At 42.9% G+C, this 15,589-nt stretch overlaps 1 protein-coding gene across 1 annotated transcript in view; it reads left to right on the forward strand.

Moving 5' to 3' along the window:
• Positions 1-15,589, forward strand: part of LOC311132418 (sodium/potassium/calcium exchanger 2-like) — a gene marked incomplete at both ends in the record, with an annotated part of 215,102 nt that overhangs the window by 93,686 nt on the left and 105,827 nt on the right. The window contains 2 exons of the mRNA XM_084165705.1: positions 6,321-6,362; positions 7,981-8,089. Coding sequence (XP_084021831.1) covers positions 6,321-6,362; positions 7,981-8,089 — 151 coding nt within the window. The remainder of the gene's footprint in view (positions 1-6,320; positions 6,363-7,980; positions 8,090-15,589) is intronic.

Below are 15,589 nucleotides of genomic sequence, written 5' to 3' on the forward strand. Positions count from 1 at the left end.
GACCAGTATTCACTAGTAAAAATACAACATATTGTATAATGAAAAAAGAAAAAAAAGAGCCAGAATCTCAATTGGTGGGAATGAAATGTGTCACGATCGTTGAGAGACGGGTCAGACCAAGGTGCAGTGTGGTATGCCAACATTTTTATTTAACTCAAATAAACATTAAACAAAACAAGAAACAACGTAAAGTGAAGTCCTCAGGCTAAACACATACAAGCCAAACACGGAACAAGAAAGGTAGGCAAACAGGCTACTTAAGTATGATCCCCAATCAGAGACAACGAGCGACAGCTGTCTCTGATTGGGAATCACACCCCGGCTAAACGTAGAAATACACTACCTAGATCACAAACATAGAATCTCCAGCATAGAATCTCACGCCCTGACCAAACCAACTAAAGACAACAGACCTCTCAAGGTCAGGGCGTGACAAAATGGAACAAGTCACATCCACTAGATTCCCCGGAGTTCTAATTGATGAAAAGTTATCCTGGAAAGATCATATTCAATTTGTCTGCAACAAAGTGATGAAATCTGTTGGTATCATCAGAAAGATTAGGGGTTTGGTTCATCAGGCTTGCTTCCTAACTCTTTACTATTGCTTAATTTACCCATATCTAATTTATTATGCCTCCTACCTACACAAATTACTCATCATACAAAATACATTTGCAAGACTAGCCACCTCCTCTAATTACCTGGCTCCATCTGCACGTTTGTTTAAGAAACTCAACATCTTGTCTATTTACGACATGAATGTACGCCAATTATGCATTTTCATCTACAAATACTCATACATCCCAGACAGTTTATGTAAACCCTTCAGTGGATTCTTCCAGGTTAATTATGAAATCCATCTATATAACACAAGACACTGCGATAACCTTCACCCTCCCCACTGCCGCACCTCACATAGTCAATTGTCTGTCAGATACAGAGGTCCCATACTCTGGAATTCTTATCTTCACATTGCCAAAACCTCATCATTCCTCAATAACTTCAAGCGAAGACTGGGGGTCAGCCTGATGAACCAAACTACTCAGTAATCTCCTCCATATAGCCCAACTCTCATACACTCACATCCACACACACATTTAAGCAAAACATAGACTGTTTATGTTTTTTTATTTTTTTTGTGATTGCTGATCAGTACATTTTTACATTTATGATTATTGGGTTTTGTTATCTGTTTTAACAAACCTTTTTTATTTTTGTACTTATGTATTGTATATTGCTTTTTTGTGGTGTGGTTTTTATATAAGCCCTTGGGCTTTCAACCACACCTGCACACCATCAAAGTTACCTTAGAACAAACCAGGCTTAATTTCTATCAATATCATGTGGTAAAAGCAAATTGTGACTGAAAATATGGGTAATTCACAGGGGTGTTGAACAGCTGCTTGCTGGCCAAATGTCCGTGGCTCCAATCACACCGTTGACCTTTTTTTTGTTGCTACAGTGACAATTTCAGAATGTAACAGGCTGTTGCCACAATTTCAGGCAGTGGTGTAAAGTACTGAAGTAAAAATACTTGAAAGTACTACTTGAATACTTTTTTTGGGTATCTGTATTTTACTATTTATATTTTTGACAACTTAGTTGTTGTTTTTATTATTGTTTTTTTTAAACCCCTTTTTCTCCACCATTTCGTGACAGCCCAGGATCGAACATGGATCTGTAGTGATGCCTCTAGCACTGCGATGCAGTGCCTTAGACCGCTGTGCCACTCGGGAGGCCCAACAACTTTTACTTTTACTTCACTACATTCCTAAAGAACATTATGTACTTTTTACTCCATACATTTTCCCTGACACCCAAAAGTACTCATTACATTTTGAATGCTTAGCAGGATAAGAAAAGGGTCTAATTCACACACTTACTAGGAGAACATCCCTCACTAAACACTTGCTTCATTTGTAAATGATGTGCCCCTGGCTATCCGTAAAGAAGAAGAAAAAAAAGTAAATGGTGCCGTATGGTTTGATTAATATAAGGAATTTGAAATGATGTATACTTTTACTTCTACTTTGGATACTTAAGTATATTTTAGCAATTACATTTACTTTTGATACTTAAGTAGATTTAAAACCAAATACTTGTGGACTTTTACTCAATTAGGATTGTACTGGGTGACTTTCACTTTTACTTTAGTCATTTTCTATTAAGGCACCTTTACTTTTACTCAAGTATGACAATTGGGTACTTTTTCCACCACTGATTTCAGATAAAGATTCAGTCAAACAAGTCTCAAATATAAGGAAAATGTCTCTACATTTCAGCTGTTTCAAAAACATTGCTCTGCTATTAAGATTTTTACTGTAGGTAATTTTGGCATGTCCGACGTAATGTTTGTCCAAATTCTATGAAGATTTTAATCCACTTAACCCAAGGATTTCCCAAAGTTGTCACCATTATTGCAAAGCCCTAGTTATTTTGTTGGTTATGGAAAGTCTGGAGATTATTGGTTATTTCATTAGTGATTCATTTACATTTGTCCCCCAGGTTTAAGGTCAACCCTGTAACTTGAACTGAACTTCAATTTTGATATGGTAAAACTTCATAAAAAAAAAAAAGCATTCAATATCTAAAAGTCAAATGAAAGTGCAAATAAGGGGGAGCTGCTTTTACTATTTTCTGACATTTTCCTGGTGTTATGTGGCGGAAAACTGAATGCATCGAGCATAACCCATTGATAGATAGGCTAGAAATGTTTTAACAAGTACAAATATTGTTGTTAAGCTTGCATTCATTCCCCCCCCCCCCCCCCACCCCCCCGTTGCACGCAACAAGCTTTCAACAAGCTTTCATTCCCCGTCCCCCTGTCACATGAGGAGTTATGGCTGATTTAAGATTAAATCCTCCACCCTGTTACATCACTTTTATAGTCACTTTTGGTAATTGTCTCTTCAACCCTGTTACTTTGACATCAATTTCTCATCAACCCTGTTATTTGCTATAACAGGGTTGACACTTACGTAACAAATATGTTTCTTAAAAATACAATATTCTTGGCAACTACAAAGTTTATTCCAATACATTTGTGTAGAGAAAGAGGATATTAAAAAGGTCATAAAGTCACTTTGTCTTGCTGCGTCACGCGGTTGCTAAGCCATTGTTCACGCTCAGGTGGCTGTTTGAGATATTTCATAACGGTAGAGAACATAACACACCCACTTCAAACTCATAGCATTTCTTAATGAAAAGTGAGGCGAAATGAGTGAATTCAGCCCCCCTTTAATGGATAGTTGCAGAACAGGTCGTCTGTTTTACACATAATACTCCATAATACTTTTTTCAGCATTGCATGGATTGCTTTCATCGAGGATGTATCCATGATCCGTTTCCAGGAATGATCCTGATGTGACATTACATAAGAACTGGGACAAGAGCTGTTGGGATTAGCACGCACAGTGACTGCAGAAGACATGCTAATCTCCCTATGTGATTATTAGTCATGATATTTAACACTGGTTTAATGAGCGAAGCAGATTATTTGACATTCTCCTGTTCTATCTGCCTCTCTGGGTTGCCTTTAAGAAAGGTACAAATAATTTAAATGGATTTATTTAAAATCAGGGATTATTCAAAAGATATGGAATGGTGGAAGAAGGTTTTATCAGTTTAGCCCTGATAAATCTGGACTAAAAGGGAGATCCAGGTCCTTTTGATAGATAAAATGTTCAGGTGTTGGACCGGAGTCTGGTTGAGTGTGTAACACTATTGCCTCTGGAACCATTTACTTTCCCCTGTAGCAGGTTCGATCCCCAGATGAGCCCTACGCACTTCTGCTCCCTCCAGGGCTGTAGTGGTGCCTGGAGAAGTTGATATACTCTTAATATTTCCCAAACTGGCCGCCTGAATGACCTAAAATGATAAATTAGTCAGTTTATTAGGTACACCCATCTAGTACCGGGACGGACCCCCCTTTGCCTCCAGAACAGCCTGAATTATTTGGGGCATAGATTCTACAGGGTGTGGCGTTCAAACGTTGCTCAATTGGTATCAAGGGACCTAACGTGTGCCAGGAAAACATTTCCCACACCATTTCACCAACGCCACCAGCCTGTACCGTTGACATCAGGCATGATGGGGCCATGGACTCATGCTGCTTATGCCAAATCCTGAATCTGCTATGAGCTTGATGCAACAGGGACCAGGATTCGTCAGACCAGGCAATGTTTTTCCACACCTCAATTGTCCATTGTTGGTGACCGCGTGCCCACTGGAGCCACTTCTTCTTGTTATAAGCTGATAGGAGTTGAACCCGCTGTGGTCGTCTGCTGCAATAGCCCAGCTGTGACAAGGACCGGCGAGTTGTGCGTTCCGAGATGCTGTACTGCACCGTTATTTGCCTGTTTGTGGCCCACCTGTTAGCTTGCACAATTCTTGCCATTCTCTTTCAACCTCTCTCATCAAAGAGCTGTTTTCTGCCATAGGACTGCAGCTGACTGTATGTTTTTTGATTGTGCACCATTCTCGGTGAACCCTAGACACTGTCGTGCGTGAGAAGCCCAGGAGGCCGGCTGCTTCTGAGATACTGGAACCGGCGTGCCTGGCACCGACAATCATTCCACGCTCAAAGTCTCTTAGGCCCATTCTATCATTCAATCGAACCTTAACTGAAAGCCTCTATGCCTGTCTGCCTGCTTTATATAGCAAGCCACGGCCACGTGAATCACTGTCTGTACGGGGTGGTGTACCTAATAAACTGTAAACCTGTAGTAACCTTCTGAGAACAATTGGCTGAGAATTTGGTTCATGTGTAATTGGATTGGTTCATGCCCATACATTCTGAATGGCAAATACCACTTGATTAATGGGTAGGGCCGTTTGTTTTGATTGATTGGAGATACCTTGTATCAATTGCAGAAAATGTCCTAGGATTTTCTACCTGCAGAGACACTTGCGGGATATTACTGGAAATACCAGTAAAAGCACAGTGCCTTATTAAATTGTCCAAAACACAGGGCCCTACTCATGGGAGATGTGACTCACTGTGCCCAACGGCTTTAGCTAATCTCAAGTCACAATAAACCAACCAGACCATGTACACAGTGGCTGGACCATGGCAAAATACCTGCTGTCAAATCACTATTTGTTAACTTTTTCCACATGTCAATCAAATACAGCAATACATAAGAGCAGAGCTTCTCTTAGTATCTCATAAAGAAGAGAATGGTGTTATTTCATTTTTTTATTGCCTACAGACACATTACCAGTTGTTTAAAGACACTGTTACCTAAATGTAATATCAGGTGTTAACTTAAAATCTCAGAGCCTTCTTCCAAACATTATTTTCTTCAGGATCGCAGTGCAAAGGTTGTTAATCTGCGTTTGTTTGAATCCCGGCCTTGGTTGGCAGCTGAGATGTAGATGTGGATGATAGCTTAGTGGTTAAGAGCGTTGTGCCAGTAACCGAAAGGTCGCTGGTTCTAATCCCCGAGCCGACTAGGTGAAAAATCTGTCGATGTGCCCTTGAGCAAGGCGCTTAACCCTAATTGCTCCTGTAAGTCGCTCTGGATAAGAGCGTCTGCTAAATGACTAAAATGTAAATGTAAAATAAAAAGGCTACAAAGAGGTTATTCTTGTCATGGCTTAGGATGAAGCTTGGGGACGAGTCTGATGTCATTGGTGGAGAGAAAGGAAACAATACAGGATAAATAACAAGATAAATAACACAATTGAGAGACATAATTCAATCTTTGAAGATAATGGATTTCCACATAAGTAGGTTTAATGTGCAAGTCTTTAATGTCTTCCGGGTGGAGGGAGTTGACACTTGATTTAGGAAATAGCAATACAGTGCGTTCGTCAAATGAATTCATAGCCAGGTTTGTTGTCAGTGCTGAATGGGTCAAACCACAGGACTGCCATTTTCGAAAAATAAAGTATTAACCCCATACATCCTACACATGCTTCTGTGCAAATCAAACACACAAGTACTTGCTTGATTTGAACCAGGTTTGTCATTTCTTTACATGTACTAGTTTACATTTACATGTATGCTAGGTTTACCTTTCCCTCTATTTGTTTGAGTCAGTTGGGGTCCTGCAGAGTGAATAGAATGGTTTTCTATGTGGCTGATGAATCTCAAAAGCCTGCTGAGAATAACATTTTAATCATAAGCCTATCTTGGTCAGCTAGATAGTGACTCTTTTGAATCCATCCATGACACATCATCATCATCACTACGACAATGGAATGTCTCTCCTGTCTTTTCGTCTGTCTATCTCTGGTTTGTAAGACATGCTTCACATCTATGTGCTCTTTCTCTTTCTCCCTCCCCCTTTTTCCTCTCTCTTTTCTTGGATATGAAGGCTGTGAGTCCCGGGGCACCAGAGGATGAGAGCAAGCTGTCGGTAGGTCCTGTCTGGTTTGTCTATGTTTGTGTCTGTGTCTATGTAGCTAGTCTAACTTCATTCTCTCCTTCCATACTGTACTCAAGAACCATGCGTTTTCTGTTTTCTGGGTCCAACCTCCGTGTGTACCTGTAGTAGCTCTGTCTGTCCTTGCAATTCTAAAATTACTCTCTCAGTAGGTCACTAGTGAGTTAGTATGCGATGACGCCTACAGTTTCAAACACTTGAAGAACAGTTTATACATCCAAAATGCTAAAAACAAAGTTATTGATCAGTGAGTGTTTTGCTGTAGTTCCTTTAAAACCAATATTAAAGTATTGTTGTCCATTAGTTTACTCCAATTAGGGGATGGGTGGTAGGGTTAGGGGGCCCCGTGTAGGTCAGTTGGTAGAGCATGGCGCTTGCAACGGCAGGGTTGTGGGTTCGATTCCCACGGGGGGCCAGTATGAAAAAAATTATGCACTCACTAACTGTAAGTCGCTCTGGATAAGAGCGTCTGCTAAAATGACTAAACATAATAATAATAAATACATTGATAGAAGCCACAATCTATCTTCAATATTAAGCTGATCTACCCCCCCCCCCAAATCTATCCTTATGGCCTTTCACAAAGTGCAGTCTGTGTCTCCCCACCCGCTCACACCCATATGGGCTTGGCAGCTGACACCTCCGATTGGTCTAATGCTGTATCTGTATTTCGCAATGAGTGATCAACAATGTCAGATTTTTTCCCTGATGCACAAAATGGTTGACAAGGGCACCAACGCATCTGTAGTGATTGTTCAGCCACATTACAAATGTATATTTTGTTTTCTTACCCTACAATTCACGGTTTGGTTTGTTAAACTAGTCACTGCCACCAACCGCTAGTATTAGCATTTTCTTATCAAAACTCCTCAAAAAGTAAAATGTCCCCTGTTAGCATGTTTTAAATGCCCACATCATCTCTGAAGGAGATTGTGTACAGTAGCTCAATGACTTGGGTTGAAGTTACTTTGATATGATTTGGGCATGATATTTGAGATCAGTGCAGTTCTGGAGATGTCACCTAGATATTTGACTGGTTTCATGGAAAGGACTTGCACATTGTTTCACCTGGAAAAACAAACATCTTAACTGTTAGACCAACGGGAAATTCCCTCTTGGGTCCAGGGTGACACTGATTTTGAAGTCACAGGCAGGGCTACTTCATCACAAGACCATGAGCCCTATTGATGTCTGCTAAATTCACCCCCCTTTGACCTCAACCCCATGAGAGACCGTCCTACAGTTGGGTGCCATTGTCACAGGCAGGATCTGAACCCAGGTCTCTCACAGGAGTAACCAACATCTTGGCTGTTAGACTAAGGGGAAATTCCAGGTCAGGGAATTTCCACTACATGGACAATGACACTTTAGACCTGATACAGATAATGATCTAAGAAGAGGGCAGCACTCACTAGCCTAAGAGCATTTTGCTTCGAAAATGATGGTACTGCATCATTTTGTATGAGAAATACAGCTAACACTACAGTGTTATAGTGTCCTTCAGGTATTTCCTTAGGGGAACCGCCAAGGACTAGAAAGACTTGTGTAATGGTGCCATTGTTTGTGTGACAGCATTGTGCTCCTCTTGCAGGCTAGGCCCCGGCTTCAGAGAGGTGGCAGCTCAGCCTCCCTGCACAACAGCCTGATGAGAAACAGTATCTTCCAGCTCATGATCCACACACTGGACCCTCTCAGTGAAGGTAAGCAGTTATCCAACACACAAAACGGTCACTGTTTCTCTACTCCTGTTTTTCTAGTGTGTACACAAAGCAACATGGAATGTTTTTCTTTATCTTCGCCTGGTTCCACTTCCATACAGAGCCAGAAGATGAAAGAGTCAAACTGGTGCTCATAATCCTGGTCATTTTTAGGTTAACCCAGGTTCATGTTTCTCTGCTACTCGGCCAACATTCAATGAAGACAGGCTGAGCTGTGGCACATACTGGATGTTTTTGCTATTAGATGGATTTTGATAGAACTGTCTTCTTCATGAGCTATTTAATAAAGAAATGAGGAACACATCCTAAAGCCTAGAAAGAATATTCCATCAACGTCCCACAGAAAACTGGACACAAATGTTCTTGCAACGTTTCCATGAAACGTGTCTAGAACATTGATATCCTATATTCTGAGAACATGGCAACCACGTTCTGTGTGTGTTTGGTGGGAAGTTGAGGGAATATTCTCCTAAAACACAGAAAACTGGACACATGAATGGTCTTGCAACGTTCTCATGAAACGTGTCTAGAACATTGATAGCCTATATTCTGAGAACATGGCAACCATGTTCTGTGTATGTTTGGTGGGACGTTGATGGAATATTCTCCTAACCCACAGAAAACTGGACACAAATGTTCTCGCGACGTTCCCATGAAACTGTCACGCCCTGACTCAGGGGACTCGTATATGTTGAGTCAGGGTGTGTATATTCCTTGTTGTATATATTCTATGTTGTATTCTAGTATGTATAGATCTATGTTGGCCGGTGTGTTTCCCAATCAGAGGCAGCTGTCGCTCGTTGTCTCTGATTGGGGATCATACTTAGGCAGCCTATTGGCACTGTGTAGTTGTGGGATCTTGTTCCGTGTAAGGTATGTTGTGTGTTCTACCCTGGACTTCACGTTTCGTTTGTTGTTTTGTCGTGGTGTTTATAAGTTAATAAACATGTACGTATATCACGCTGCGCCTTGGTCTGACCCGTCATTGAACGAACGTGACAGAAATGTGTCTATAACATTAATATATTATGTTCTGAGAACATGGCAACCATGTTCTGTGTACAGTGGGGGAAAAAAGTATTTAGTCAGCCACCAATTGTGCAAGTTCTCCCACTTAAAAAGATGAGAGAGGCCTGTAATTTTCATCATAGGTACACGTCAACTATGACAGACAAATTGAGATTTTTTTTCTCCAGAAAATCACATTGTAGGATTTTTTATGAATTTATTTGCTAATTATGGTGGAAAATAAGTATTTGGTCACCTACAAACAAGCAAGATTTCTGGCTCTCACAGACCTGTAACTTCTTCTTTAAAAGGCTCCTCTGTCCTCCACTCGTTACCTGTATTAATGGCACCTGTTTGAACTTGTTATCAGTATAAAGTATTTGGTAGAGCACGGCGCTTGTAACGCCAAGGTAGTGGGTTCGATCCCCGGGACCACCCATACACAAAAAAAAAATGTATGCACGCACGACTGTAAGTCGCTTTGGATAAAAGCGTCTGCTAAATGGCATATTATTATTATTATAATTATTATAAAAGACACCTGTCCACAACCTCAAACAGTCACACTCCAAACTCCACTATGGCCAAGACCAAAGAGCTGTCAAAGGACACCAGAAACAAAATTGTAGACCTGCACCAGGCTGGGAAGACTGAATCTGCAATAGGTAAGCAGCTTGGTTTGAAGAAATCAACTGCGGGAGCAATTATTAGGAAATGGAAGACATACAAGACCACTGATAATCTCCCTCGATCTGGGGCTCCACGCAAGATCTCACCCCGTGGGGTCAAAATGATCACAAGAACGGTGAGCAAAAATCCCAGAACCACACGGGGGGACCTAGTGAATGACCTGCAGAGAGATGGGACCAAAGTAACAAAGCCTACCATCAGTAACACACTACGCCGCCAGGGACTCAAATCCTGCAGTGCCAGACGTGTCCCCCTGCTTAAGCCTGTACATGTCCAGGCCTGTCTGAAGTTTGCTAGAGTGCATTTGGATGATCCAGAAGAGGATTGGGAGAATGTCATATGGTCAGATGAAACCAAAATATAACTTTTTGGTAAAAACTCAACTCATCGTGTTCGGAGGACAAAGAATGCTGCGTTGCATCCAAAGAACACCATACCTACTGTGAAGCATGGGGGTGGAAACATCATGCTTTGGGGCTGTTTTTCTGCAAAGGGACCAGGACGACTGATCCGTATAAAGGAAAGAATGAATGGGGCCATGTATCGTGAGATTTTTAGTGAAAACCTCCTTCCATCAGCAAGGGCATTGAAGATGAAACGTGGCTGGGTCTTTCAGCATGACAATGATCCCAAACACACCGCCCGGGCAACGAAGGAGTGGCTTCGTAAGAAGAATTTCAAGGTCCTGGAGTGGCCTAGCCAGTCTCCAGATCTCAACCCCATAGAAAATCTTTGGAGGGAGTTGAAAGTCCGTGTTGCCCAGCGACAGCCCCAAAACATCACTGCTCTAGAGGAGATCTGCATGGAGGAATGGGCCAAAATACCTGCAACAGTGTGTGAAAACCTTGGGAAGACTTACAGAAAACGTTTGACCTGTGTCATTGCCAACAAAGGGTATATAACAAAGTATTGAGAAACTTTTGTTATTGACCAAATACTTATTTTCCACCATCATTTGCAAATAAATTCATTAAAAATCCTACAATGTGATTTTCTGGAAAAAAAATCCTCATTTTGTCTGTCATAGTTGACGTGTACCTAAGATGAAAATTACAGATCTCTCTCATCTTTTTAAGTGGGAGAACTTACACAATTGGTGGCTGACTAAATACTTTTTTCCCCCACTGTAAGTGAATTCAAGCTGTAACCCAACAAAATGTGGAAAAAGTCCAGGGGTGTGAATACTTGGTAAACACACTCTATATCAAATCAAATCTACGTTTATTTGTCACATGCACAGGATACAGATGGTGTAAACGGTACAGTGAAATGGTTACTTGCATAGTGGAGTCTTTTGTTTAGACATGTAGCTAGCTAGCTAAAAAAAATCCCAACTCCAATGCAATTCAAACAACTGGGAACAAAAAAAAACAAAAAAACACTTGGAATTCCAACTCGGGAAATCTGGCCTCTTTCGAGAGCTCATACAGATCATACACGTAACGTTAGCTAGCGAGCCAGCCAGCTAATGTTAGCTAGCTAGCTAACAGTATGCTTTAACTTGCAAGGAAATTAGAAACGTATAATATCTGAAAATTTTGCTAGACTCTTACATGGATGCCATGGTTGCCCTTACCTTAGTTTGAAGATGTAATCCGGAGACAGGTGTTTTATACAACAGCCTTCTTTCTGTGTTCTCTTTTTAGACTGTCCCGCATTTGGCAATCATGTCTCTCCTTCCACCGGTCATTCCACTGATTTCAAAACTCGGTCAACTTCTTCCGTGACAACGACACCGTTTCTTCACCACTATTGTCATCAGAAGACTTCAATGTCTGGTTCAATGAAAATGTTTTTACCTAAATCAGGGATTTCTTCATTGTCTGATTCATTTTCAGTGTCAGAGAGTCAGCATGGCATGTTCATCCTCCAGAAAGTAGTCCAACACAACGTTTTCCCACTGTCGATAGCGCTATTAACTTCAGGGCAGCAATGTTGAGAACAGTAACAAAACTTTTTCAGTTCTTCATGATATCTTTCAAAAAAAGCCACGGTAGACAGGATTATCCACACATACTTAGCAGATCATGTTATCGTCAGAAGCATGCTACATGGCAGACCAATCCGAACTCATCTCTCGGCATGTCCAGCCCATCCATTATCTCAGCCAATAATGGTTAGAGGGAAAGTTCCTGTATTTTTCTGTGGCTAAACCAACTAGGCTCGTTATTTAACAATTTGATTTGTATTTACAGATGGCAGACACGTTTGTTATTAATGCACATGAAAGTTCCCATGTTCTGCCAAAAAACGTATTTTGATAAAAATAAATTTTACAAAATATGTTCAAATGCATCTCCTGTGAAGTAGTGACGTGCAACATACGCCTAGTTTCTTGAAACGGGTCAAACATTTATATTTCCATATCTGAATCCTTCAGCAAAATATCTGTGAGAACCACAACATCAGGGCTTGTTTCCTGCACCCAGATATCAAGATGGTCCATTTTAGAAATCAAACTCTGCACGTTTATTATATTACATTACATTTACGTCATTTAGCAGACGCTCTTATCCAGAGCGACTTACAAATTGGTGCATTCACCTTTATAGCACATAGTTTATGTGCAACAGCCCAAGCCCTTTACGTGATTTGAAAGCCAAGGGGATATCTATATTTATGTAATTCACATTTGAACTAATAGCACTGGTTGAGCTAGCCACTGTGGGTTATCCAGTTGAGCTAACAGTAACAGATATAACAATGAAATTCAGCTTTATGGCCACAAGATTATGATTGACAACATCTCTTGGAATATGAAGAAGAGTTTGACTTTTTTGACACTAGAACATGAAACTACTTTCGGTACTTCTGTCAAATGTGTTTCACGGATCAAGTCTGTATCAGCACAGTCGATGTCTGTCACGTTCATTCATAGACGGGTCAGACCAAGGCGCAGCGTGATATGCATACATGTTTATTTAAACTTAATAAACACTCGACAAAACAATAAACGAAACGAAACGTGAAGTCCACGGTAGACACAAACAACATACCTTATACGGAACAAGATCCCACAACCCACTAGTGCCAATAGGCTGCCTAAGTATTGGCCCCAATCAGAGACAACGAGCGACAGCTGCCTCTGATTGGGAACCACACCGGCCAACATAGATCTAGACCTACTAGATCCTATAACATAGAACAAGCACAACAAGGAATATACACACCCTGACTCAACATATAAGCGTCCCCTGAGTCAGGGCGTGACAGTACCCCCCCCCAAAGGTGCGGACTCCGACCGCACAACATAAACATAACAGGGTAGGGGCCGGGTGGGCATTCCGCCTCGGAGGCGGATCCGGCTCAGGACGTGACGACCTCTCACTCTTCGCCTCCCTGTTGCGCCCCTGGTCTGGTCTATACCTCGGCGCGTTGCTTCCCCTCTCCTTCCTCCCACGATACGCCAGGCCCAGTCTGGACCCTGGTGTGGGAGACCCCGAACCTGGAGAGGGGCTGACGTCATGGTCTGGACTGGAGCCGCTGACCGGAGCCGCTGACCGGAGCTGGACTGGACCCCGGTGGAGCGGACTGCTCTGGCTCCGGAGTGGCGCAGCTGACCGGAGCTGGATCAGGCACCGGTGGAGCGGACTGCTCTGGCTCCGGAGTGGAGCAGCTGACCGGAACTGGATCAGGCACCGGTGGAGCGGACTGCTCTGGCTCTGGAGTGGAGCAGCTGACCGGTGCCGGTGGAACGGGCACGGGCCGTGCCGGACTGGACAAACGCACCACTGGTCTGGTACGAGGAGCAGGCACGGGCCGGACCGGACTGGCGACGCGCACCACTGGTTTGGTGCGAGGAGCAGGAACAGGCCGGGCCGGGCTGGCGACGCGCACCACTGGCTTGGTGCGAGGAGCAGGAACAGGCCAGGCCGGGCTGGCGACGCGCACCACTGGCTTGGAGCGAGGAGCAGGAACAGGCCGGGCCGGGCTGGCGACGCGCACCACTGGCTTGGTGCGAGGAGCAGGAACGGGTCGGGCCGTACTGGGAACACGCACCACTGGCTTAGTGCGGGGAGCAGGAACGGGCCGGACCGGACTGGCGACGCGCACCACTTGCTTGGTGCGAGGAGCGGGACTGGGTTCCTTTATTAACCCCCGCTCCTTCTGCTGCCTAACCAGCTCCTCTCGCCGTGCCTCTACACTTTCCTTCTCCCTTTTAGCCTCCTGTAGCGCCTCCCTCTGACCGAATAACTCCTGCTCCCTCTGAACCAATAGCCCCCGTAACATGGTGGCCTCCTCTCCTAACCTGCAGATTCGCCCTTCCACGGCCTCCTGCTGCCTCGTCATCCACCTCGTGTGCCCCCCCAAAAATGTTCTTGGGGTTGCCTCTCGGGTCTCCGTCGTCGGCACGGTTGGCGCCGTTTCTCCTCTCCTACCTGGGCATCAACCTTCATCGCCTCCCGATAACGGACGGCCTCCTCCTCAGTAATTCTCCCCCAACCGAAGAGGACATCTGCTAAAGTTACCTCCCGTTGAATCCCTGGCGTTTGCTCCTTCTGGGCACGCTGCTTGGTCCTTGTTTGGTGGGATCTTCTGTCACGTTCGTTCATAGACGGGTCAGACGAAGGCGCAGCGTGATATGCATACATGTTTATTTAAACTTAATAAACACTCGACAAAACAATAAACGAAACGAAACGTGAAGTCCACGGTAGACACAAACAACATACCTTATACGGAACAAGATCCCACAACCCACTAGTGCCAATAGGCTGCCTAAGTATTGGCCCCAATCAGAGACAACGAGCGACAGCTGCCTCTGATTGGGAACCACACCGGACAACATAGATCTAGACCTACTAGATCCTATAACATAGAACAAGCACAACAAGGAATATACACACCCTGACTCAACATATAAGCGTCCCCTGAGTCAGGGCGTGACAATGTCCCCCATATAGCGTGAGCACACTGTGCCTGGTCCACTTGCCTACACTGGAAGTCTGGGCTGCATCATGCTCCCCACTCGTAATGCGACATGGCATGTAGAAATGTTAAAACTGTTCATTACTGTTCACAAAACAATGTCCATACAGGCAAGAATACTTTACAATGCAAAAAATAAATAAAAAAAGATGACACCGGTAGCTTCCAGCTTTGTAGGCTAACGTTCCTTGCTAGCTTACAGCTGAAGCCAACATCAATTCAATACCCCTAGTACTTTGTTTATGATCATATGCAAACCATAATGCAAAATATGCTGATTTCAAAGTTAATTGCCACCAAAACTTTATTAATTCACTTAATCGGTCCCTCTTTCGTCTCTCCCAAAGACTCAGCGAACTGACAGCTGCTCCCCTCTTGCCTCATGAATGACGTCACTACTGGTTAAAGAGTTGCTTACACAGTAATAAAACACAACTTCAAAATATAATATTTGTATAATGTAATTTGCAAACGACCTATCCTATAGGCTATTTGTATGAACATTTTAATTAATAACAAAACACAGCTGTTTTCAATACAATCTAGGCCTCTAACTTCATTTAGCCTAGGCATGAACATTTTAATTAGGCCTAATAAATAACAAATCATGGCTGTCTACAAACAATAGGGCCGGCCGGTCAGGGCTAGATGGTATCTAGCTTTTGTCAAATTAACTTCAGATTTGACTTTTTCGTAGCAGGTTAGGAGAACTTACACAGCAAGTTAGGAGAATTAACATAGCAGATTAGGAGAATTAGGTTAAGGTTAGGAAAAGGGTTAGGGTTAGCTAAAATGAAGGGAAAAAAACAACTTTTGAAGTTAATTTGACAAAAGCTGGATCCCTTCTAGCCATGA

The sequence above is a fragment of the Coregonus lavaretus genome (assembly GCF_964263955.1).
Source record: "Coregonus lavaretus genome assembly, chromosome: 7".
NCBI classification, from domain to species: domain Eukaryota; kingdom Metazoa; phylum Chordata; class Actinopteri; order Salmoniformes; family Salmonidae; genus Coregonus; species Coregonus lavaretus.